The sequence below is a fragment of the Nannospalax galili genome, unplaced genomic scaffold, assembly GCF_000622305.1.
Source record: "Nannospalax galili isolate Female #2095 unplaced genomic scaffold, S.galili_v1.0 scaffold262, whole genome shotgun sequence".
Taxonomy (NCBI): domain Eukaryota; kingdom Metazoa; phylum Chordata; class Mammalia; order Rodentia; family Spalacidae; genus Nannospalax; species Nannospalax galili.
In genome coordinates this window covers 208,686-234,255 of record NW_008348083.1, presented here as the reverse complement: position 1 = coordinate 234,255, position 25,570 = coordinate 208,686, and the positions used below count along the sequence as shown (strand labels likewise).

At 46.9% G+C, this 25,570-nt stretch overlaps 2 protein-coding genes across 3 annotated transcripts; both read left to right on the top strand.

Annotated features, from left to right (window-relative positions):
- Positions 1–8,466: 8,466 nt before the first annotated feature.
- Retn (resistin) lies at positions 8,467–11,339 on the top strand. Of its 2 annotated transcripts, none has more exons than XM_008844532.3 (5): positions 8,467–8,596; positions 9,140–9,275; positions 9,437–9,567; positions 10,873–10,950; positions 11,176–11,339. In XM_008844532.3, the coding sequence occupies exons 3-5, from the start codon at positions 9,447–9,449 to the stop codon at positions 11,310–11,312; spliced, it is 336 nt and encodes a 111-aa protein (XP_008842754.1). In that variant the 5' UTR covers positions 8,467–8,596; positions 9,140–9,275; positions 9,437–9,446; the 3' UTR covers positions 11,313–11,339. The 2 variants fall into 2 exon arrangements, with proteins under 2 accessions (XP_008842754.1, XP_029424923.1); XM_029569063.1 differs by having other exon boundaries at positions 8,535–8,596; positions 8,999–9,275.
- Positions 11,340–15,429: 4,090 nt separating this feature from the next.
- Mcemp1 (mast cell expressed membrane protein 1) lies at positions 15,430–18,492 on the top strand. The gene is made up of 7 exons (XM_029569044.1): positions 15,430–15,484; positions 15,751–15,840; positions 16,790–16,921; positions 17,078–17,128; positions 17,221–17,367; positions 18,317–18,370; positions 18,459–18,492. The coding sequence occupies exons 1-7, from the start codon at positions 15,430–15,432 to the stop codon at positions 18,473–18,475; spliced, it is 546 nt and encodes a 181-aa protein (XP_029424904.1). The 3' UTR covers positions 18,476–18,492.
- The last annotated feature ends 7,078 nt before the right edge of the window (positions 18,493–25,570 follow it).

Below are 25,570 nucleotides of genomic sequence, written 5' to 3'. Positions count from 1 at the left end.
GGGGACGACAGACACCTCAGCCAGGCAAAGGGGCTAGGAGGATAGGATTCTGTCTGGAGGTGGTCAGGGAAGGCTTCATGGAAGTGGTGTGAGTAGAAGGAGTGGACAGGTGTGTGGTTGCAAAGGAAAAAAAACAAAACAAAACATGGAAGGCTGTCAGGTGGGGAACCAGATGGAAAGGTGTTTGCCGACCAGTGACTAGAGTGCTCGAACTGCAGTCTCAGCCCTCGAGTGCTTGTCTAGCATTACGGGAGGCCCTGGGTTCCATCCCTAGCCCCGAAGTAAACAATCTGAGAAAGGTCTGAGAAGGGGGTTGGAGAGATGGCTCAGTGGTTAAGAACACTGGCTGCTCCTGCGGAGGACCCAGGTTCAATTCTCAGCACCCACACGGTAGTAACAGTCCTTAACCCCAGTTCCAGGAGATCCGATGCCCTCTTCTGACCTCTGTGGGCAGTGCAGGCACATGACATACATGCAGGCAAAACACTCTAAATAAGCAAATAAGTAAACAATTTAAGTAGAAAAAAAGATCTGAGAACTATGTTGGACCTTGTAGGCTGGATGAAGGTTTTGGTTACCACTGAGGCCATGGGACACCGAGAAGGGTACTGAGCAGGGGCAGACCAGCATGGTCCTGGTGTGATGCGATGGGGGAGGAAGCAGCGCTTGCAGAAGCCGAGCGGAGCAGCACCGTTTACTTATTTTGGGCCCAGTCTGGGTATGTGGACCATCCAAGGAGGACCCGGAGTGCAGACAAAGCAAAGTGGATGCTCTTGATTTTGAGTTCCTAGATCCTTTGGTGAATGTATGAGAATTTAAAGATGCTTCCCAGAAAAATTGCAAACACGAGCCCCTAGGTTTCCACGTGTTGGATTCCGCTGAGCTCCCCAATTCCAGAACAGGGAGATTAATGGAATTTGTGGAGCGAATGGCAGGCAGTGTAGAAGAGAAAGTGGGTCGTCGCAGACCCCTGAGACCACCTATCTTGCATTCAGGGCTGACAGGATTGGTTATTACGGAAGGAGAGAGATATTTTTCCCCCTTCCCATTTGAGACAGGGTCTTGATTGTAGCCCAGGCTGGTGCTCTGTAGCCTCCTGCCTCAAGACTCTCAAGCGCTGAGATCACAGGCCTGTGCCACCACGCCCGGCGTGGGAAGTAATTCTAAGCTGCAAAATTTAAACTTAAATATGCTGGGCGTGGTGGCGCATGCATTTAGTCCTAGACCCCGGGAGGCAAAGGCTGGTAGACGTCTGTGAGTTCGAGGCCAGCCTAGACCCTGTCTCAAACATAAAAAATTAAACTCAACTGATCCTTAGTGCAGTTTCTAAGATCACTTATGTTAGTCAAACAAGGCGAGTACCAGAGGGCGCTGCGATTCATTTTTTTCGGTTTCTTTGATCATTCCAGATTCTAACTACTGCTTGGGTGACCTTAATTATGAGAGAAGCCTGGGAAGTGGGTTGAGGGTTATCCAGCCGAAACAAAAAAACTCTGGTTGCTTAAACTACAGCCACCTTTATTTATTTATTATTTATTCATTCACTCACATTTGTTTGTTTATATATATCTATTATCTATCTATCATCATCTATCTTCTATCTATCTATCTATCTATCTATCTATCTATCTATCTATCTATCTATCTATCTATCTATCTATCTATCTATCTATCTATCTATCTATCTATCTATCTATCTATCTATCTATCTAATCTATCTATCTATTTTAAGGAGCATCTCCTTGTAGCCCCAGCTGGCTTGGAGCTTGCTATGTAGACCAGGCTGGCCTCAATCTCACAGAGATCCACCTTCCTCTGCTCCACTACACCAGGCCACTTCTACTTCTTACTGAACACACACAGGCACAGATACTGAGTCTACAAATATTTGTTGGCTTCTGTGGCTAACATTTCTGTGGCTGACATTTTGTTAAAACCTTCACATATATTAAACAGAAATCTTCAACAGGATGTGGTGGCACATGCCTTTAACCCCAGCACTCAGAAGGCAGAGGCAGGCAGATCTCTGAGTTCCAGGCCAACTGGGACTACCAGGAGACTTTGTCTCAAAAACAAAACAAAACCCCAGAAATCTTCAAAACCACCTACAAGAATAAAATTTCCACAGTGGCTCTCCGTGTCCTGTGGGTAAGCTTGTCTGGGGGAATTGCTGACCTTCCTTGAACCCGTCACACGTTGTTCCTACCCCAGGGCCTTTGCATCTGCTGCTCCTCACTTGCCTCCTCTTTTTAGCTCAAACATCACATTTTTTATTACTTGCTACGTTTTTTTTTGGGTTCTTTTCCTCCCCTGTGGAATGTCTTACATTTTGGATTTGGCACCATTCGTAATGTGTCCTCCAGTGCCTATGGACCCATGACATCCTGTTTTCCCTTGTAAATAAACAAGGGGTTAAGAGCATAAGCATAGCATCCATTCCAATTTGATTCAGTAGTCAGTGGCCAGGAAAATATTGTGCCCACTGAATCCTTCCTGTGGCCTCATATCATGGAGTCTCTGCTGTCTGTGGGGCTTAGAGGATGGTACTAGTTCTCAGTAACTCTCCAGATAAACAGGAAAGGACAGAGACATGGTTTATCTGTAAAACCGCTCCCTAGAATCATCCAGTGAGGGCCTGGGGCATGGGACAGTGATAGACAGCTAGTGTATAATCCCCCAGTAAGGGTCTAGGATTATGGGTCAGTGGAAGAAAGTGAGCCTAGAATCCTCCAGTGAGAGGCTGGGGTGTGTATGGCTCTGTGGTAGAGAACCAGTCAAAGTCCACCCCGCCCCCAGGTAGAGGGTGAGGGCTTGACTCGATGGTAAAGCACTGACCTTAAGTGGGAGAGCACGGACCTTAAGGCTGTAGATTCAATCTCCAGTACTACACACACACACACACACACACACACACACACACACACGCACGCACAAGGAGTGTCGGGCTGGAGAGATGACTCTGGTTAAGAGCACTGGCTGCTCTTCAGAGAACCCCAGTTACCAGCATGGCAGGTAACAATGATTGGTAACTTCAGTTTCTGGGGATCTGATGCCCTCTTCTGGCCTCTTTGGGCTTTGCAGACACATAAACATAAATTAAAAAAGCTAGTGGAAGTGAGAGATCCAGGAAAGGCTGCAGAAGCCCCGAGGACAACCTCAACATCGAAGAGCTCCCTTTTGAATTAATTAACCAATTTTATTTTATGTGTATGAGTGTTTTGCCTGCATGTATGTATGTGCATCGTGGCCAGAAGATAGCATGGGATCCCCCTGGAACTGGAGTTACAGATGTTGCCGTGTGGGTGCTGGGAACTGAACCCAGGTCCTCTGTAAGAGCAGCTGAGTCATTTCTAGACCCAGAACTTCCTTTAAAAAAACATTTATTTTGTGTGTATGTATACATGTGGACATGTGCATGTCAGTGTAGGTGCTTATGGAGGCCAGAAGAGGGTGTCAGATCCCCAGGAGCTGGAGTTACAGGTGGTTGTGAGCTGCTTGAATGGGCAATGGGAACTGAACTTGGGTCTTCTGTGAAAGCAATAATCACTCTTAATCACTGAGCCATCTTTCCAGCAACAAGGAGCTTCCTTAAAAAAATATTCAGTGTGTGTGAAGTTGTTCAAAATCTGAAATCACAAGTTAACCAATAACTGCTGCCAAGAACATTGAGAAAATGTATCTGGGGTGAGGAAGTGGCCCTACTAGGGGAAAGGTTGTGCTCTCTCAGGCCAGAGATGAAGCGGGCTTAGCTCAGTAGAATGCAGTCAGACAGGAAAATCTTAGCAGTGGAAAAATCTTTGGTTAACCACAATTCTGTTTTGTGAATGTGTGTAGTTGCCGGGGATGGAACCCAGAGTTTTAGTATGCTAAGCAAATGCTCCACCACTGAGCCATGCCCCAGCACATCACTGGGGGATTCCAGTAGGGTTTATACCACTAAGCCACAACCCCCGCTCCTCAGGGACATTTTAGGCAGGAGCTCTACCACTGAACCACATCCCCTGCCCCCACTGGGGGATACTAGGCAGGAAGTCTCTCACTGAACCAAGATCCAGCCTTTCCCTGGGGCGGGGCGGCGGGGGGGTGGGGATTCTAGGCAGAGGCTCTATTACTGAGCTAGGATTCCAGGCTCTCATGGGGAGATTCTAGATAGGGGCTATAACACTGAGCCACACACCCAGCCCTTTACTGGGGTCGTCTAAAAACGTGCTGTATCAACCGGGCGTGGTGGCACACTCCTTTAGTCCCAGCAGAGGCAGGTGGATCACTGTGAGTTCAAGGCCAGCCTGGTCTACATAGTGAGTTCCAGGCCAGCTGGGGCTACAGGCTACAGGGAGACCCTGTCTCAAAAAGATCAAAAAAAAAAAAGAAAGAAAGAAAAAAAGTGGAGCGCTAGAGCTGTGACTCGGTGATACGGCACCTTTTTTTTTTTTTTTTTTTTGAGGCAGGGTCTCTCACTGAACTTTGAACTTGCTGATTCAGGCTAGACTGGCTGACCTATGAGTCCCAGGAGACCTCCTTTACTGCCACCACAGCACTGGGGTTATAGCCGTACAACATAATCGTCTTTTGATGTGGGTGTTGGTGATTTGAATTCAGGTCCTCTTACTTGTGGGTCAAGCACTTGTGGACTGAGCCACCTCCCCAGCTACCCCAGTGACCTTTTCAATATGCTTCCACCTCACCCAGTGTCAGTTGTGCCATCTATAAAATTGCATGCAACAGTTGCAAGAATCCAGGGGCAGAGGATGTGGTATGTGTCCACACGTTATGAAGTTTATGGTTGGAGGCTGAAGAGATAGGAGGAAGGACCTGGAAGGAGGGTGGCCCAACTTTGTTCCAGGAAACATTGGCCAGATGGTCCTGGCCCCTACTACTTCTCTTCCTGCACACTTCCTCTTTTAGAGTGGTCTGAGTTGCTGTCCAAGCCCACAACCCATTTCTTGATTACTCTGGGGCATTAGAATGCAAGGGAGGGGCCTGGGGAGACGGCTTAGTAGGTAATAGCTCTTGCTGCTCAAGGAAGATCTGAGTTTGAATTCTCAGTACCCCTGTGAAAACGCTGCACTCATTTGGGTGCTTGTGTTCCTCTAACCACTGCATTTTTGGGGGTGGAGACAGGAGGACTGCTGGGGATGACTGACTGACACCTTAGTTCCAGGTTCCATAACAGATTGTGTCCCAAGGTGGAGAGTGATAGAGCAGGACACCTGATGTCCTTCTCTGGCCTGTGGGTGCGAGAGTACACACACACACACACACACACACACACACACACACACACACACACACAATTTAAGGGAGTTTCTGTTCCTTTTTTGTTTCTTTTGTTATTTATGTTTTGAGACAGGGTCTCCCTGTAGCCCCAGCTGTCCTGGAACTCACTATGTAGACCAGGCTGGCCTCCATAGTGAATCCAGGCCATCTGTGACTATGGGGAAACTCTGTCTTTAAAAGACCAAAAAGGGGCTGGAGAGATGGTTCAGTGGTTAAGAACACTGACTGTTCTTGTAGAAGACCCAGGTTCGAATCTCAGCACCCACATTGGCAACTAACAACTGTCGGTACCTCCAGTTCCAGGGGATCCAACAGCCTCTTCTGTCCTCCGCAGGCATTGCATGACATGGGTGCGCTTACCTACATGTAGGCATAACACTCATACATATAAAATAAAAATAATAAATATTAAAATTATTTTTTTTAAAAGATCAAAATTAATTTACTTATTTTACTCTGTGTATTGGTGTATGTCTTTAATCTCAGCACTGAGGAGGCAGAGGCAGGTGCTTTCTGTGAGATCAAGGCCAGCCTGGTTTACATTGCAAGTTTCATGCTAGTTGGGGATACAGAGAGACCCTGTCTCAAAAAAATATTTATTGTTATTTTGTGTATATTTGATGTATGTGTATGTCACAGTGTACCTGTGGAGGTCAGAGGACAGTTTTGTGCAATGGGTTCTCTCCTGCCACATTTACATGAGGGATCAAACTCAGACTGTCAGATTTGTATGGCAAGCACCTTACCCACTGAGCCACCTCACTGGCCACAGTTTTTTTTAAAAAAAATTCAATTAATATTTTTGTGTCTGTACATGCATGCCATGATGCACATTCAGAGGGCAGAAGACAACTTGTGGGAGTTGGTTCTCTCTTTCCACTGTGTGGATTCCAGGGGTTGAACTCAGGTTGTCCGATTTAGCCACAAGGACCATTAACTTCTGAGCCATTTACCAGTCTTTATTTTTTTTTCTTGAGAGGAGACGGTCTTACTTTGTCTGCAAACCAGGCTGACCTGGTACTCACTGTGCAGTCCAGACTGACCTTGAACTCAGGACCATCCTTCTGCCCGTCCCCATCCCTTCCTTTCTTTTCCTGCAGCCCAGACTGACCTTGAAATCACCATGTAACTGAGTAGAATTGCTGATCTGCCTCCACCTCCCAAGTGCTAAAATGACAGGTGTGTGCCACCCATGGTTTAAATAAACCTTACTTGGAAAAACACCAAAACATTTGTGCATGCAGGTACATACACTTGTCAAAAGAGAACAAACAGAACCCTTCAGGTGGGTGCATTTTATTGTGTGTAAGTTATGCTTCAAGAAAACTGATTTTTCCAAAATAATTGGAGCTGGAGAAATGGCTCACCAGTTCAAAACACTGGTTACTCTTGCAGAGGCTCTGGGTTGGGAGCCCAGCATCCACACAGTAGCTAACAACCCTCCATAGCTCTAGTCCTAGGGGACCTCTGTGGGCATTATATGCATGCTGTGCACTTACATACATGAAGGCAAAACACTCATGCATGTTAAAAAAAAAAAAAGCAAAACTAAAACTAACTAAATCCAGATAGTAACTATTGGGTCAGCAAGATGGCTCAGCAGATAAAAGTAATGCTGTGAAAACCTGACAGTCTTGAGTTCAACCCCAGGAACCCATGGTGGAAGGAGAGAAACTGACTCCTGAAAGTTGTCCTCTGACCTCCACAAGAGCACCACGGCATGCTTGCACCTGCTCTCACACTGTCAATAATAATAAGTAAAACAAAAGTTAAAAAAAAATAACTAGAGCTGAGCACCATGGTTCACACCTGCAATCCTAACACTCTGAGGCTGTGGATGAAATCCCTGAGAAGATCTGCATCTTACACTGAACCTTCTGCAAGGCTGAGTAACTGATTACAGCATCCATGATTGTGGACAGGTTGGAATGTTGCAGGCCCTGAGTCTAATTGCAGTTTATCTCATTGCAGTTTATCTCTGGTGGGACTAGAAAGATGGCTCAGTGGTTAAAGCACTGGCTGCTTTTGCAGAGACCTGGATTCCCAGAACCCACATGGCAGCGAACAATCATCTGTAACTCCAGTTTCAGGGGATCCTCTGCCCCCTTCTGGCCTCTATAGGCATTGCATGACAAAGTTGCGGGCAAAACACTCATACACATAAAAGAAAAATAAAATAGGGGCTGGAGAGATGGCTCAGAGGTTAAGAACACTGGCTGATCTTTCAGAAGTCTGGGTTCAGATCCCAGCATCCACATGACAGCTAACAACTGTCTAACTCCAGTTCCAGGGGATCGGCGGCCTCTTTCTTTCCTCCTTGGTCACTGTGTGACATGGGTGTACTTACATACATGTAGGTAATACATGCATACACATAAAAATAAAGTAAAATGTTTTAAAAAGTCTTTATTATTTTATTTGTTCTGGTACTATTAAAAACTTCATGAGACTGCAACCAGATTGGAACACGGAATTTGGGGGTAACCTGAATTTGTGTTACTAGACATAGTCACTCATATTTGGCTGGAGAACAAATTATCTCATATCCCTTTTTGAGGCTGAGAACTGTGTTTTGTTTTCTTTTGCTTTCAGACAGGGTCTTATTAGACCAAGCTGGTCTCAAACTCAGAGAGATCTGCCTTCGTCTGTCTACTGAGTACTGAGATTAAAGGTATTCACCACCATGCCTGGCCAGGAGAGTTGTGTTTTTGCATTGATAAGACTAAGGCAGGAGGATTGCTGCAGGTTGAAAGCCAGCATGGGATATATAGCAGAGAGAGAGAGAGAGAGAGAGAGAGAGAGAGAGAGAAAGAGAGAGAGAGAGAGAAATTTATGTGTAATTATTCTGAGGTTTTATTAGACAGTTGTGCATGTAAAATTAAGACCAGTAGAGGTATTTGTTACTGTTCGAACTTGGGCAAATGAAAGGATTTTAATACTTATTTAGATACAAGGCCTCATGTAGTCCAGACTGGCTCTGGCTCACTCTGTAGCTGACAATGACCTTGAACTCTTGAGTCTCCTGCCTTCACCTCCTAAATGCTGGCATGATACGAACACCGTCATGCCTGGCTTATACAGTGCTCGAGGTAGAACCCAGGGCCTCGTGCATGCCAGGGGGCCCTCTGCTGACAGCGCCACATCCTCAGCACTGGTTTTGCCTCTTTTTCCTCCTCAGTGTAAGTGGATTTGAGTGCCGCGTGTCTGTTCCGTTTGGCTTCTGTGTAAACGTTGCATCTAGGACCGTCATCCACATTGTTGTACACAGCTGCCTTGGATGTTGGGGTCTCTCACTCACATGCATTGTTAGAAACTCAAGGTGGGTGGTTTCTTTTTTAAAGGCCTTGGCGCGTGGTTCAGCCTTAGACCCCCTGCCTAGAATCCCCCAGTGAGGGCCTGGGGGATGTGACTCAGTGGTAGAGTGCTTGACCAGAATCCTTCAGTGAGGGCTTGAGTTTAGTGTAGAGCCTAGAATCCTTCAGTGTGGGGCTAGGGGAAAGGTGCAAGGTAGTGTTTCTATCTAGAATCCCTCAGTGAGGGGCTAAGGGTGTGACACAGTAGTAGAGCCCCTGCCTAGAATCTAACCACCTGATGGGGAATGTTTCCCATAAAACAAAGAATCATGGTGGTCATATCGCATAAAGACATCGTCTTAGTTTTCATCTCCAGCCTGTTCAGGCAAAGTCCTGATTCTACTTTTCTTTCCCACCATGGTTCCTAGAGTTATCTCCAGATTATCAATCACCTCCTGAGCATTTCATGATGCAGGAAGAGCCCGGTGCTGAAGGGGGAGGATGTGACTATGTCAGGAAGGGAAGAGTCCCTTTCTGGTGCTTCTAGAATCTGTTCCTCTTGGCCCCAGATGTGGAACGGAACGGGCAAGGGGCCAAGGGATTTGTTACCTAAGACAGGAAGGCCCACACCCAGAAGGCTCAAAGAGTTGTGCTACAGGAATTCACATCCAGAGCTAATTTGTGTCCTGCTGAGTCCACAGAGAGGTAAGCAACAGCTCTGCAGTAGCCAGAGCTCCAACCCGGGGGACTAGGAGCCATCCTGGACGGTCATCCCTGTCTCCCACAGGGATCCAAGGATACTGGTCTGATCCTTCGAATTACAGAGAATCTGATCTAAAGACAGGGTTCTTATTTATCTTTTGCAGTACTTTCAGGATGAAAGGATTCTCTTTTCTGCTCCTCTTCCTTCTCCTCCCTGTCCAAGCGCTGATGGGGTCACTGTGTCCCATGGATGAAGCCATCGACAGCAAGATCAAGGAAGACATTAGCTACTTAAGTGAGGACCCCTCCGTCTTACCTTTTGAAAATTAATTAACTTTTATGTGTGTGTTTTGCCTGCATGTATGTAAGTTCACCTGTATTGTGCAATGCCAGTGGAGGCCAGAAGAGGGCTTCTGATCTCCTGGAATTGGAGTTACTAATGGTTGTTAGCCACCATGTGGGTGCTGGGAACTGGACCTGGGTCCTCTGCAAGAGCAGCCAGTGCTCTTAATCACTGAGCCATCTCTCCAGTGACCCATCTCGTCCATCCTATCTTGCTGAGAGTCTCAGAGGCTTCTCTCATTCCTGACGGGGAACTGACCCCACCTAGCTGCAAGGCTAACCACACCTCAACTTCAAACTCACCCCAACTACAAGTTCCACCCCAACTCCACATCCAGCTTGACCTTGCCCCACCTTGAACCACAGCTCCAACCTTAATCCCAACTTCCACTTCAACCATCACCCCCAAATATTGCCTTACTCCATCCAACTTGGTGCTTGTTGGGGATAGTCCCCAGGGTCTCATGCAGGCTAGACAAACTACCCCTGAACTACACCTTCAGCCAATTTTAGGACAGCTTTTTTTTTTTTTTTGACATTTTTGAGACAGGGTCTCCCTGTAGCCCCAAGTGGCCTGCAACTCACTATGTAGACCAGGCTGGCCTTGAACTCACAGAGATTCTCCTGCCTCGAGTGCTGGGATCAAAGGCATGAGCCACCACACCTGGCTTTTTTTTTTTTTTAAGACAAAATCTTACTTTCTGTATAGTCTGGCCTTGAATCCATGATCCTCTGGCCTCAGCCTCCCAAGTGCTGGAATTACAGGTATGAGCCAACATGCCAGACTCTCTGGGGGGAAATTTTTTTTTGCCTGCGTATGTGTGTATGGTGTGTTAATGTGAATGCATGTCTGTGGGTGTACGTGTGTGCATGCCATATGGAGGTCCAAAGTTGATGTTGGTATTTGCCTTGGTCATTCCCTATTTTATTCATTGAGGCAGGGTCTTTCAGTCAAACCCAGAGCTAGCAGACTTGGCTAGTCTAGCTAGCCAGCTTGTTTTGGGGATTCCCTGTTTCCGTCTCCTGAATGCTGGAATTACAGGTGACCACCACACCTGTCTGGCTTTTAGGTGCATTCTCGGGATCTAAACTCCTGGTCTTCATACTTGGGAGCCAAGCTCTTTATCCAATGAACTGTCTCTCTGCTCCACTGGGAAAAAAATTTTGACCCCTTGTTTAATGCCAAGTTCAAAGGTTTCCCAGTGTGAGAATGGAGTTGGGGCAGCCTGGTCTCAGCCCCTTCCTTCTTCCCCTGTAGTTTCAGAAATACTCAAGAAAACTGACCTGCATTGCAGGACTGTCACCTCCAGAGGGGACTTGGCCATTTGCCAGGCAGGTGAGTGCAGTCTGTATTGCAGTGCAGATTTCCCAAGCGTCTCCTGAGACTCCCTGCCCTCTTTGTCCTGAGTCTGGGGCCTCAATATCTACTTTCCAGGGGCCCCAGCTCCTCCTTCAGTCACCCTGCATCCCATTCCCCAAGTGACAGCTTGCAGTCACCTCACTACACCTCCACCTCCCACTCCGACAGCCTCCCAGATCCTCAGGGATTTCTTCTTTGCAGGTTTTGCAGTCACAAGTTGCTCATGTGGTTCGGCCTGTGGCTCATGGGATGTGCGTGGGGGGACAACATGTCACTGCCAGTGCGTGGGCATGGATTGGACTGCAGCCCGGTGTTGTAGAGTGCAAGTTGGTGCCTGAAGTCTCTAGGGATGAGCCTGCGCTGTTGGGGAGGGGACTGGGGAGGCATGTGGAGGGGAAGGGGTGGAGCCAAGCTCTGGGACTGGAAATAAGCCTGGTGATGATGATGGTAATGACAAAAATAAATGATGAACTGGATATGGGCCTCGTGTGGTTTCTGGGAATGACTTCTATTAATGGACATAATCTGGACTAATGACTTTTAATTAACCCCATCAAAACCATGTGCTCTTGTGCCTTGTGACCTTGGTACCTGATCTTGTTTCCTAGGTATCAGTTTCATACTCCACCCAAAAAGATAAAGAATGAACGAATGTGGGTATGCTTGATAATTAGCATATTGATGCACTGGAAGGCTCTGCCCTATTTCATTTGGACACAATGAAGATTGGGAAGGATGATTGACCTTGGATAAAAGGATATTCTAGAACTAGGGATGAAAAGACTGGATCATCTATTCAGATTACAGTGGAGCTAAACTTGAACTTTCCCAATTGAAGCTGGAAAAATCATTTTGAATAAAATTATGGATGGGGCCAGATTTGGAACACAACTTGAGAGACAGAGTTCCAACAAGACAGTTTCATCAGCACAATTCTAGGAGACAGAGGGTTCCAAGAGATATCCAGGGGAACAGGTGTCCTCTGAGCTGGGGCCTACTCTTAAAAACTAAATTTAAAGCCGGGTGTGGTGGCCCACGCCTTTAATCCCAGCACTTGGGAGGCAGAGGCAGGCGGATCTCTGTGAGTTCAAGGCCAGCCTGGTCTACATAGTGACTTCCAGGCCAGCTGGGGCTACACGGAGACCCTGTCTCAAAAAGACCAAAAAGATTGTGTTGTGGTATGTTCCCTCCAGACCAACTCCTTCTAGAACTTTTAACATGAATGCATGTTGGATTTTGTCAAATGCCTTTTCTGCATCTATTGAGATAACCATGTAGTTTTTGTCATTAAGTCTATATGTTTTATTGTGGATTGTAGCACCAATCCCTTATATGTGACTGTATAAATTCTGATGTAACACCAGGAGCCAGGTAAAGGCAAAGGATATATGGAGGTATGTAATAGGGCACCTTCTTGACCATAGCTATGCCATGTTAAAGTTTAGGCTGACTCTAGTTTCTGAAATTATCAGGCAGTTGGCCTAGGATATGTGAACACATGTAAGCCAGACCCTGGTTGTCATGGGAACAGGTCAGAGCGTCCTAGAGTGATCCTGCTAACTGCTGATTTATGGCTTCTGTAGGTTATGCTTGGCTTGCTTCTACAAAATAGTAATTGTTGATTAATAGAATAGAAATTATTAAGGGGACTCTCCACCTGTATGCTTGGAAACTTAAACTTCAGCCCCTGTGATGGTTAATCTTATTACTTGACAGGATCTATAATTACCTAGAAGACACATACATGTCTGTGAGGGAGTTTCTAGACTGGGTTAATTGAGGTGGGAAGACACACTCTGAATGTGGTGCCCTTTCATGGGGTCCTGGACAGAATAAAAGGGAGAAAATGAGGGATGGAGGAATAGCTTAGTGGTAGAGTGTGGGGGATGTACAAGTGCATACACACACACACACACACACACACACACACATACACACAAACACTAAAATAAATGAAAGTGTAATAAAAGAAAAGAAAAAAGAAAATTGGAACTAGAAAGATAGCTCAGTGTTTAAGAGCATGTACTGAGGACTTGGGTTCACTTCTGTGCACCCACATCAAGTAACTCACAACTGCCTGTCTGTACCTCCAGCTCCAGGGGATCTGACACTCTTCTTGATGGCACCTTCACTCATGTACAAAAACCACACACACATACACACACACACACACAGACACACACACAGACACACAGACACACACACACAGACACACACACAGACACACGCACACAGAGACACACACACAGACACACACAGACACACACACACACAGACACACACACACAGACACACGCACACAGAGACACACACACAGACACACACACAGACACACACACACACACAATTAAAAACAAAGCAGGCCCTGGGTGTGGTGGTACATGCCTTTAATCCCAAAACTCCTGAGGCAGAGGCAGGTGGATCTCTGTAAGTTAGAGGCCAGACTGTTCTACAAAACAAGTTCCAGGTCTCAACAAACAAACAAAAAAGAAAAAGAAAAAGAAAAAAAGCAACAAAACAAAAATACTACACTAGGCAAGGCTGACTCATTCCTTTAATTCCAACACTTGGGAGGCAGAAGTAGGTGGGTGTCTGTGAATTAGAGGCCAGCCTGGGCTACAAAGCAAGTTCCAGCTAGCCAGAGCTCCATATTGAGACCTTGTCTCAACAAACAAACAAAACAAAACAAACAAATACCAGGCAAATCAGGCCAGACATGTTGACTCTTTTCTTCTTTTCTTTTCTTTTCTTTTCTTTTCTTTTCTTTTCTTTGTTTGGTCTGTTTTGAGACAGGGTCTCCCTGTAGCCCCTGCTGGCCTTGAGCTCACAATGTAGACCAGGCTGGCCTTGAACTCACAAAGATCTGCCTGCTTCTGCCTCCTGAGTGATGGGATCAAAGATGTGCACTACCACACCCAGCTCCACACGTTCATTTAATATCAACACTTGGGAGGCAGAGGCAGGTGTATATCTGTGAATTCAAGGCTAGCCTGGTGTACATGAGTTCCAGAGACAGTGAGTTTCTCTCTCTCTCTCTCTCTCTCTCTCTCTCTCTCTCTCTCTAAAAATAACTCAAGGCACCATCTAGACAGAGACACATTAAATATTCAAATCTGCATATGTCTATGTATGTTGGTAGTGTATTTATGAAGAGTGCAAATGAATGTGTGACCTGCATACATGAGCTGAGCTGTGACTGAGGTATTTGGAGATGTGCCTGTGAGTGAGGCAGGTAGAGGAAGAGACAGATGAAGAGAGTGAGCACCTTTCTCCTGGTTTGTGCATGTGGAAGGGAACCTATGTTGAGGACTAAATCAAAGCAGGCGTCTAGGATGTGGGCCTGACCTCAGTCCCAGACATGGGTATGGGGTCCCAGTGGTTTCTCCTCCTTGCCTCACATCCGTGGTTGCCATCCATGGTGCCTCAGAGAAGGAGAAGTTGGAGACCCATGATGCAAGAGGTAGAACTTTGAAGTGGGGTGGGTAGGGTGGAGCTGTGGCATGGGCCTGGGGCTGTATAGGGGAAGATTTATGGGGGAACTCAAGAGTGTTTCTCCAAACCCAACAGCTCTTACCCTATAAAGCAAGATTGTGAGATGATACAGCTTCTCTGTAGAGACAGAAAACAGTGAAAGAAAAACTGGGCATGGTGGGGCACACTTGTAATCCTAGTGCTGGGGAGGTGGAGATGGGTAGATCCCTGGGGCTCACCAGCAGCTAGCTTAGCCCGCTTGGTCGGCACCAGGCCAGTGAGAGACCTTGTCTCAAAAAACATGGTGGAGGGGCTGGAGAGGTGGCTCAGCAGTTAAGAACGCTGGCTGCTCTTGCAGACAATCCAGGTTCAGTTCCCAGCACCACATGGCGGCTAACAACCACCTATAACTCCAGTTCCAGTGGATCTGATGCTCTCTTCTGTCCTCTGCAGGCATTGCGTGCACATGATGCACTTATATACGTGCAGGCAAAACAGTCATACAATAAAATATAAATAAATAAAAATTTGAAAAATGATAAAAAACCCAAGTTTGATATTGCGGAACAACAGCCAAAGTTATCTTCTTGCATTCACATGGGCACACACACATAAGTGCACCTTTACACAAACTCACACACACATACAGAAAACAAGTCAAGAAGATGAAGTTTAACCAGACCAGCATAATCCTCTAGCTTCCTGTAAAGTCCCTCTTCTGTCCCCAGGTCTAGGTCACTTCTTGGCCATCCATGAAATTTCTCTCCCTCTTACAACTCTCTTGAGCTGGAAACTGAAGACATTGCCAGGGTGGGAGGTCTGGTGTGGCTCTCTGAAAAGAGGAGGCAGACACCTCTTCCCTCCCCTCCACCCTCAGAGTTCCCCATCTTTCTCAACACCTTCCGGTGGGTGGGGATATGTGGGCCCTCTGGAGGTCTGGGGACCTTGGAGCCTGTGGAAATCTACACGAATCAGTCGAGCAAAATGCAGGCAGCAGCCTTCCAGAATAAGAAACGGGAGAGGCCAGGCCGTGATGAAGGTCAGGAGCCTTAGGGTGGGAAGGGAGAGGTGGCCAAGATGGGCTTAAGGTGGGAGAGGTAAGAGACCAAGAACATCTTCCTTCTGAGGTGCCTAAGTCTGTCAGGAGCTCACATACACCTGCTCTGATTAATCATGAATCTCATTTTTGCCCCTTACGCCGGATCTATTATAAACCTGTAGATTGAGCACAACAAAAAGTTCCCACACTAACTCCCCAAATATCTGGATGAATCTCAGCATCATTTCTCATCAAATCACACACAGGCGCCTGTGACCCTCACTATGAGAATATTGCCTTGGCCTTCAGAAACCGGGACCAGTCAAAACCCAGTCAGTCAGCACCCACAAAACAAGGTGAATAGATACTTTCTGACCACCCCACCCGTCAACCTTGAGAAGCACGTGGAGGGGGTGGATGAGTGTTAGGGAGTGTGGTGTTGGTGACGTTAAATTCTGTTAAGTAGCTGGAGATGTAGCTCACTTCGTAGAGTGCTTGCCCAGCAGCATGAAGCCCTGGGTTCCATCACAACACTGTATATATAACCTGGGTGTGCACACTAATCATCCTAGTATTTGGGAGGTGGAGGTAGGACAGTCAGAAGTTCAAGGTCATCCTTTGGATACATAGAGAACTGGAAGTTAGCTTGGGATACATGAGACCCTAACTAAAATAAGTAATTAAATAAATACATTTTTAAAAAGACTGGGGCTGAAGATGAGATGACTCAGCAGTTAAGTGTGCTTGCTATGCAAATATGAGGGCTGAAGTTTGGATCCTAGCACCCACATAACAAGCCAGGTGTGGGGAGCATGCCTCTAAGTCTGGCCCTCGGGGGTTTGGGGGAGACTGCAGTGTCATTGAGGCTTGCTGGCTTTCAGCCTAGCTGAAGAGAGCAGGAGAAACCCTGCCTTGAAGGAATAGGCAGTGAGAGAGGAGGACACCGTAGGCCCTCCTCTGGCCTCTGCACCCATGGGGGGAGGTAGCAACTTCTAAAACGAAAGAGAATGTGAATTGTATGTGTCTGAGAGAGAGAGAGAGAGAGAGAGAGAGAGAGAGAGAGAGAGAACTAGAGCTAGATTTGGGCAACAAAATTTTAAAGGGGAGGTGGGTGGGACTGTGATGTTCACAGTCAGGAACAGTGTTGCTGACTGCTTGGGAATGTCCTTGGTGGTGCCCCCTGCTGGTGGTACCTGGGAAGGGTGAGTTGGCCACAGGCATCAGGTTCAGTGTTTATGGATGGCCTGGCTGGTGAGGTTGGGTGCTCCGGAGATCACCTGTCCTGTGCCTCTGTCCCAGCCCCAGTCCAGCACAAGCCATTGCTAGACACCACCCAGGTCCCCCCGTGGTTGCACAGAGCCATCATGATCTTGTTCATCCTCCTCGCTTTCATCTTTCTGTCCTGCATCATCCTCTCAGCTTTGGTCCTGGTGAAGAGTGAGTGCCACTGAGAGCTAGGGGAGGGGAGGGGGTTTTGTATAGTTTCTACCTGGTCCTTTCCCTTCTCCCAGCCCATTCCCTGGAGGGCGGGGCGGGGCGAGTAGGGCTGTGTGTGTAGGAGGCACTTCAAGGCTGTCCTACTCTCTCCTGAAGATTCTGAGATGGCCAAGGAATTGCTGGGCTTGAAAGGGGAGCTTTCAAACGGTGAGTGGAGGGTCCAGAGGAGACCCCCCAGACGGGTGGCGGGGACCAAGAGAGGAGTGGCCATCTGGTCACCTCAAACTCCGTGCCCTTAGTTTCCAACATGGTACAGAGATGCCAGAACGAGCAAAGAAATCAATGGATGGAAATCCAGAGGCTAATACAGGAGGCCACGAGAGACATCGGTACTGTCAGGAACAAGGTCCAGAGCGGAGATGACAAGCTCAAGACATTGTTAACAGGTGCCCTTTTCGGACCTGCCCTTCCTTGGATGAATTTGTTTGGATGTTCAGAGCAAACTGGGTGCTGATGACTCAGGGAGAAGGCAGCTGGAGTCCTGCTCTCTGGAAGCTCACAGACCAGGGAAATAGACGTCTCTTTTGAGTTGCTCAGGGGAGGAGATGTTTGAACACTACTGGGTGCAGGGAGATGGCTCAGCCAGTAAAGGGCAAACATGAGATCAGGTAAAACGTGGGTGCTATGGCGCAGTTCTGTAACTCTAGTTGGGGTGGGATGAGGGCAGTGGAGACAGGCAGGTATCTGGGCCTCACTTGCTAGCCAGTCTAGCTGAATTGGTGAAGTTCCACGTTCAGTTAGAGATCCTGTCTTAAAAAAATAAGGTAAATGGGGCTGGAGAGATGGCTCAGCAGTTAGGAGCACTGGCTGCTCTTGCAGAGGATCTGGGTTCAGTTCCCAGCACCCATATGGTGGTTAACAACTGTCTCAAACTCCAGTTCCAGGGGATCCGATGCCATCTTCTGGTCACTGAAGGCATTGCATGACACAAGTGCACTTATACATGCAGGCATAACATTCAAACACACAAAGATAAAATTTAAAAAGTAAGGTAAAGAGGGCTGGGAGTGGTGGCTCATGCCTTTAATCCCAGCCCTTGGGAGGCAGAGGCAGGCAGATCTTTGTGAGTTCAAGGCCAGCCTGGTCTACATAGTGAGTTCCAGCCCAGTTGGGGCTACAGGGATAGTCTGTTTCAAGAGGACCAAAAAAATAAAAATAAATAAAAAAGGTAAGGTAAAGAGTGATAATCTCTGATGTTGACCTCTGGCATCCAGGCATGTGCACACATAACATGTGTATACACCACACATGCAACCCCCCCCCATGTTTCCAGTGAATGCTGGGTTTTATCTGAGGTTCCACCTCAATTTCACCTATCTCCTCTCCTCCCACCAGATATAACCCACATCAAGAAAACCCTGGAGGCGCTGGAAAAGAAGATACATACTCGTAAGCCAGGGCCAAGGAGATTGGGTTACAGGTGGAGTCCCAGACCTGGTGCTGGTCTGCCTGACCTGAGCTCTCTCTTCTCCTCCAGAGCCTAGTCCGCAGTAAATAAGAGGATATTGCAGCCACAACTGAGAGGACCTGGCACTGCATCTGCTAGGGAGCATGGGGAATGGGGTAGCCCCCATCTCAAGTGTGAACCCATGCTTCATCCACATATAGAAAATTATGCTTTAGGGTGAATGAGTGTTGCTGAGTTGCATGTATTTGTGCGAGTGCAAGCAAATGAGTATTTGTGGAGGATCGAATTTCCATGTTTCTAACAAGATTCGGAGGAATGTGGACTTGGGAGTTACAGCAAGTGTCACTCTTTTTTTTTTTTTTCTTTTTTTGAGACAGGGTCTCCCTGCAACTCCAACTGACCTGGAACTCGATATGTAGACCAGGCTGGCCTTGAACTCAGAGAGATCTGCCTGCCTCTGCCTCCCAAGTGCTGGGACTAAAGGCATGTGCCACCATGCCCAGTGCAAGTGTCACTCTATGGGTCACACATTGTGTAGCATCACAGATATGAGTCCAGGCACATCCTAGTGGGTGACAGTGTCTTGGAGGACCCCCAAAGCATGCGGGGGTGTCGGTGACATGGGAGACGTGCCTCACTGTTGTATGCATCTTGCTGTTTTATGTGTGAACCTATCACAACAGTGGTGGTTGGTGTACACTGTGGAAATGTGTACCTGTGCCAGTGAGTTTGGGCTTTCATCATTCTGTGTGTCTGGCTGTGTCACCCTGTGTGTTCAACATGTGTATACATGTGTACTCATTTATTTTTCCACTTGTGTCTTGTGATTAGGGAACATAAAGATCAAGGGGAAAAGATGACTCTGGAGCTGTTATTTGGGATGTCTGGTGGGAAGGGGACTTGGGGACCTTATGGGAGATTGGATTTAGGGCTTGGATTTGGGGATGGAACAAATCACAAAGTGTTGTAAACCAGGTGTGTTGCAATGGGACTGTGATCCCATCACTTGGGAGGCTGAGGTAGGAGGTTCAGATGATGAATTTAAGGCCAGCCTGGGTTACAAAGACCCGCTCTAAAAAAGGGGGGGCGGTGCTGGCAAGTTGGCTCAGCAGGTAAAGACACTCTGCCTCTCTCTCTGCCTGATGACATAAGGCAGATCCTTGGGACCCACAGGGTAGGAGAGAACTAACTCCCACAAGTTGTTCTGTGAACTCCATACCCACACCACAGCACATGCATACAAGCACACACACAAAATAGTAAAATTCAAAAAAAAAAAAATTAAAAATACCCAAAGGGTGGTGGTGGAGAGATGGCTCAGCAGTTAAGAGCACTGGTTGCTCTTGCAGAGGATGGGAGTTAGGTCGCCAGCACCCACATGGCAGCTAACAACTGTATGTAACTTTGGTTCCAGGGGTTCTGATGCCCTCTTTTGGCTTCCCCAGGTATTGCACAAATGAAGTGTGCCTACATACATGCAGGCAAAACACTCATACACATAAATTAAAAATAAAATTTAAGCCAGGAGTCGTGGTGCACACCTTTAATCCCAGTACTCAGGAGGCAGAGGCAGGTGGATCTCTATGAGTTCAAGGCCAGCTTGGTCTACAAAGCTAGTTCCAGGCCAGCTGGGGCTACAGAGAGACACTGTCTCAAAAAAAGACCAAAAAAATTTTAAAAATACTCAAAGGACACTGTATCCTACTACATATATACTTGCTCCATACTCAATAGCCAGTAACTGTAACCAGCCTAGATGACCATCAAGTGGTGAATGGATAATGAAAATGTGGTACATATATGTAATGGAATATTATTCAGCACTAAAGAAAAATGAAAAGCATGCAATTTTCAGGAAAATGGGTGGAACTGAAAATTGTTATGTTAAGCAAAAGAAGCCAGACTCAGAGAGACAAACCTCGAATGTTCTCTCATGTGTGAATCCTAGCTTCTAATTTTTATATATGTGTATTTTTGTGGGAGCAGATGTATGTAGAGATCAGGACACTGAAAAGGGGTCTATGAGAGGAGAAACGGCCTCAAGGGAGGGGTAGGGAGGGCAATAGAACACGTGTTGTAAAAGTAAATGGGGGGAACGTGGGTGGAAAGGGTTAAGGAAAAATGAGGGGTGAGGAGATGGGGAGAAGAGAGGGTTGTGGGGGAGGCTCAACAAAACTAAGTATATATGAAAATGCTACAGGGGGAACTCGGTACTTTGTAACTGAATTAGAGAAAAATAGTAAAACAATAAATGCCTTGGTAGGTCTCTGTGAGTACAGGACAGTGTACCAGGGTGTGACGGAGTCCCTACACTTCAGGGTACACAGGAGTAACATCCTCCGAGTGCATGCAGCTCAAGATCTATAATGTGTCCCTAACTTTCTGAACCCATGGATATATCAAGCCCCTAAGCATGAACCCATGTACCCTTGTGCCTGTGAGTGCGTATGTGTAGCTGAGCACATGTACATCAGAGTCTGAGCTTCCCGTCTCCTCCAAACCCACTAGATACAATTCAAATCAAGCAAATCCTGGAGTCATTGGAGGCTGGCTTGCCTCATCTCAGGTCTGTCCTTTCCCTCAGAGCCCAATTATAAGTAAATAAGAGGACATTGGAGCCATACCTGGGAAGATCTGGGATTGCACCCACTGGTGAAGATGGAAAATGGGGGTACCTGACTACCCCCAGCTTAAGTGTGAATATGTCCTCATCCACATCCAGAAAAATCACCTGTCAGAGCAAATGCCATGGAAAAACACTCTGCTAGGGCTTGAAGAGAGATGGCTCAGTGGTTAAAACAGTTTGCTGCTTGTGGTGGCTTGAATGAATGTCCCCCACAGGCTCCAAGTATTTGAACACTCTAGACAGTGGCACCATTTGGGGAGGTTCAGGATGTGGCCATGCTGGAGGATGCATGTCACTGGGCATGGACTTGAGAGTATATAGGTTGCTGATTTATAGTCTGTCTCTCTCTGCTTCCTGTGTCTGCTCAAAGATGTGCGTACTCACCTTTCTATTCTGGCCACCTCTGCCACCATGCCTCCCCTCCATGATGGACTCTTTTCTAAAAATATTTTATTGATTATTTTTATGTGTATGTGTGTCCTGCCTGCATGTAGGTAAGTGCACCTGTGTCATGCAATGCCCACGGAGGTCAGAAAAGGCTGCCGGATCCCCCGGAACTGGAGTTACAGACAGTTGTTAGCTGTCATGTGGGTGCTGTGATTCGAACCCGGGTCTTCTGCAAGAACAACCAGTGTTCTTAACCGCTGAGCCATCTCTCCAGCCCCGCCCCCCCCCGTGATGGACTCTTAATTCTTCTGAAATCATAGCCAAATAAACTTTCCCTTCTGTAAATTTTCTTAGTCATGGTGTTTTATCACAGCAACAGAAAATTACTAATTTTCCACTTTTCCAGAGGATCTGGGTTTGGTTCCCAGCTCCACATTAGGCGGTTCACAACCACCTGTAACTTCGGCTCCAGGGGAGCCAATGCTGTCTTCTGACCTCTTACAGCACCAGTATCAAGTGGCATGCACACATGTACACATAAATAAAAATCTAAAAAATACATCTTTATATAAAGGGGGAGCGCCCTGGAGAGCTGGCTCCGTGGTTAAGAGCACTAGCTGCTCTTCCAGGGAATTTGGGTTCAGCTACCAGCACCCACATGGCCGCTAATAACACTTTGTAACTCTAGTTCCAGGGGATCCAGAGCCCTCTTCTGGCCTCTGCATTGCATGACACAGGAGCACTTACATACATGCAGGCAAAACACTCACATACATTAAATAATAAATAAATAAATAAATAAATAAATAAATAAATAAATAAGGGGCTGGAGAGATGGCTCAGCGGTTAAGAACATGGTTGTTCTTGCAGAAGACCTGGGTTTGAATCCCAGCATCCACATGGCAGCTAACAACTGTCCCTAACTGGGATCCAACAGCTTCTTCTGACCTCCTCCGGCATTGCACAACACGGGTGCGCTTACCTACATGCAGGAAATACATGCATACACATACAATAAAATAATTAAAATAAATAAATAAATAAAAATTTAAAAGGGGGGCTGGAGAGATGTTCAGCAGCTCAGAGCACTAGCTGCTATTGCAGAGGACCTGGGTCTGGTTCCCAGCATCCATTTGACAATTAGCAACCATCTGTAACTCTAGTTCCAGAGGATCTGACACCCTCTTCTGATCTCTGTGGGTATGCACACACGTGGTGCACTTATATACACATGCAGGTAAAATACCCATGGCACATTAAAAAAAGAAAATCCAAGGGGGGCGGGAAGAGCAGGGCGTGTTGGCGCACCGCTTTAATCCCAGCACTGGGGAGGCAGAGGCAGGAGGATCTCTGTGAGTTCAAGGCCAGCCTGGTCTACACAGTGAGTTCCAGGACAGCTGGGGGTACAGGGAGACCACGTCTGGAAAAAAAAAAAAAAAAGGACAAGGAAAAGCACTGGGAATGGTAGTGCACACTTTAATCCTTAATCCTAGCACTCGGCAGGCAGACATCTCTATGAGATGACGTTCGGTCGACGTAGTGAATTCCAGACAACCACCCGAGAGACCTCACAGCCCTGAGCAGAGCAAATCAGCCCCTTTGGCGGAGCACTCGCCAGGCCGCTCTCGCGCCCTCTCCGCCGCTCCTGCTCCCGGCCTGCCTGCGTGCTCAGGGGCTTTTTACAGGTTGTAAAGCAACTCGTTCGAAACAGTGCACAGCTCCGGGTGAGGCTTTCCCCCCCTGGCCTGTAACCTCACTTTGGGTCATTCTCGGGGGTCATAGGAGTGTTCTGGGATCCTGGCCCTTGGACAGTTGCATTCAGCAGCCCACCGCATCAGTGTGGGATGTCCTGTCCCTAGCGCTGCATCCTGAGCAACCAGAGGTCACCTCCCCAGCCGGAGGACCTCCCATACCATCCCTGTCCCGACCATGCACGGTGTGGGGCGGGCTCTCGACTCCAACTCCAGCCCCTGGGAGTGGCTATGGTTTCACCCCAAGGTGCCCCAGGGGCGCAGGTACCCCTTCAGGATCATTTCCTGCAACTTCCCAGTTCCCATTCCTTCTTCATCCTCACCAGTTGGCTTCCCGCTGTGGTAACTGGGTAAAGAATGAAATCTACCTCTACTGGGCGGACCTGGGACCTGGCTAGGGTTCACCTGGGTAATGTGCTTTTCCTTCCCAGAATCTCCAACTCCCTAGGGCAGGTTGGGCTAATGAGGTTTGGCAGGGTATGAAAGCATTTCTTTTCTTTTCGACAAGGTCTCACTATGATGCAGACCTGATTGGCCCGGAACTCCCTATGTAGAGGAGGCCGGCCTCGAATTCAGAGAGATCCTCCTGTTTCTGCCTCTGGAGTGCTGGGATTAAAGGTATGTGCTACCACGTCTCAACTATTTCTTTTTCTTCTGTCATTTTCTTTTGGATACTGACCAGAGCCTATGTAGGTTTTTAAACCTCCTAAAGCTGGGGTTGGGCTTCTTTACTGTTTTTCTAAAGGTTTTCTCCCTGCCTGAGGAGGCTCACCAACTTTGCAGCCAAGGATGACCTTGAATTCTTGATCCTCCTGCCTCCATTTTCTGAGTGCTAAAATGACAGGTATATACCACTACACTTGGATGAAAACTGATTTAATTCAACTTGGAAAAATACCAAAACTTAATGCATACACTTGTCAAAGTGCATCAAATGAAAACCTTCAGATGGGTGCATTTTTTTTTTACTTTTATTTTTATTTTTTTGTCCTTTTGAGACAAAGTCTCCTTGCAGCCCCAGCTGGCCTGGAACTGGCTATGTAGACCAGGCTGGCCTCTGTCTCTCAGAGATCCATCTGCCTCTGCCTCTTGAGTGCTGGGATTAAAGGTATGCACCACCATGCCCAGTCAGATGGGTGCATTTTATTGTGTATAAGTCATACTTCAAAGAAGTTGCTTTTTAGAATTTATTTTTAAGAGTGTTTTGCCTACATGTATGTACATGCACCACATGCATACAGCGTCTGTGGAATTCAGAAGACGGTGTCAGGTCCTCTGGAACTGGAGTTATGGATGGTTGTTAGCCAAGCTGTGAGTGCTGGGAATTGAACCCAGGACCTCTGCAAGAGCAGCCAGTGCTCTTAACCACTGAGCCAGCTCTCTAGTCTCAATTTTGAAATGTATTAACAGACCACTAGCTTCCACCAACTAAAAGGCCAAGAGTGTCACCAGATAGCACATGAGGCCTATAACTGGGATCTTCTATCCCCCCTCCCCCACCTGCCTATCTGGTATTTCCACCAACGTGTCTGAAAACTGTCTTGATTTATGATCTTCTTTCTTCTGTTACTATAAAAGCATCATAAAACTGCTGACATTTTGGGACACAGAATCTGAGATAACCTGAATCTGTGTTCTTGGGCCACGGTCACTCATATTTGGTTGCAGAATAAATGATCTCTTAGCCCCTTTGAGATAAGAGTTGTGTTTTTGTATTGATGAGACTGAGGCTGGAGGATTGCTACAAGTTCATGGCCAGACTGGCATATTTAACAAGACTCTCAAAAAACTTTATACAAAATTGAGATCAGCCTCACCCTGTGTCCCTGTTCAGCATGGAAGCCAGAGTGGTCTGTGTCCCTATTCCCTATTGGCAATTTGGGTAACCTCTTCAGAGGATGGTGTGCTAAGAATAGGAGGTAGGAATTGGCTCGGCAGTTAGGGTAAAAAGACCCCAAAGAAAAGTAGCCAGTTTCTTGGCTAAAACTCAAAATGTCCTTGGGCCTCTTAGCAACCTACTCTGTTCCAAAGGCCAAAAATGTCAAAAGTATTTGGGACCTTTTATCTAATCCTTAAAAGATTTTAGGGTTACCTCTTCGGTGGGGGAATGTTAGAGTAGCCCAAAGCCCCATAAACATAAATAAATAAATAAAAGAAGAAGAAAGAGTATATGAAGTTATCAGAAAAAAGTGATGTGGAGATATGGGAGGAGTTGGAGGAGAGGGAGTGGGCGTGGACTTGATCAAAACACCTTATATGCATGTATGAAATTCTCAATAAATTATTTATTAAAAAAACAAAATTAAAGACATTAAAGGCCTCTACAATGAACATTTTAAATCTTTAAAGAAAGAGACTGAGGAAGACATCAGAAGATGGAAGGACCTCCCATGCTCATGGATTGGAAGAATTAATAT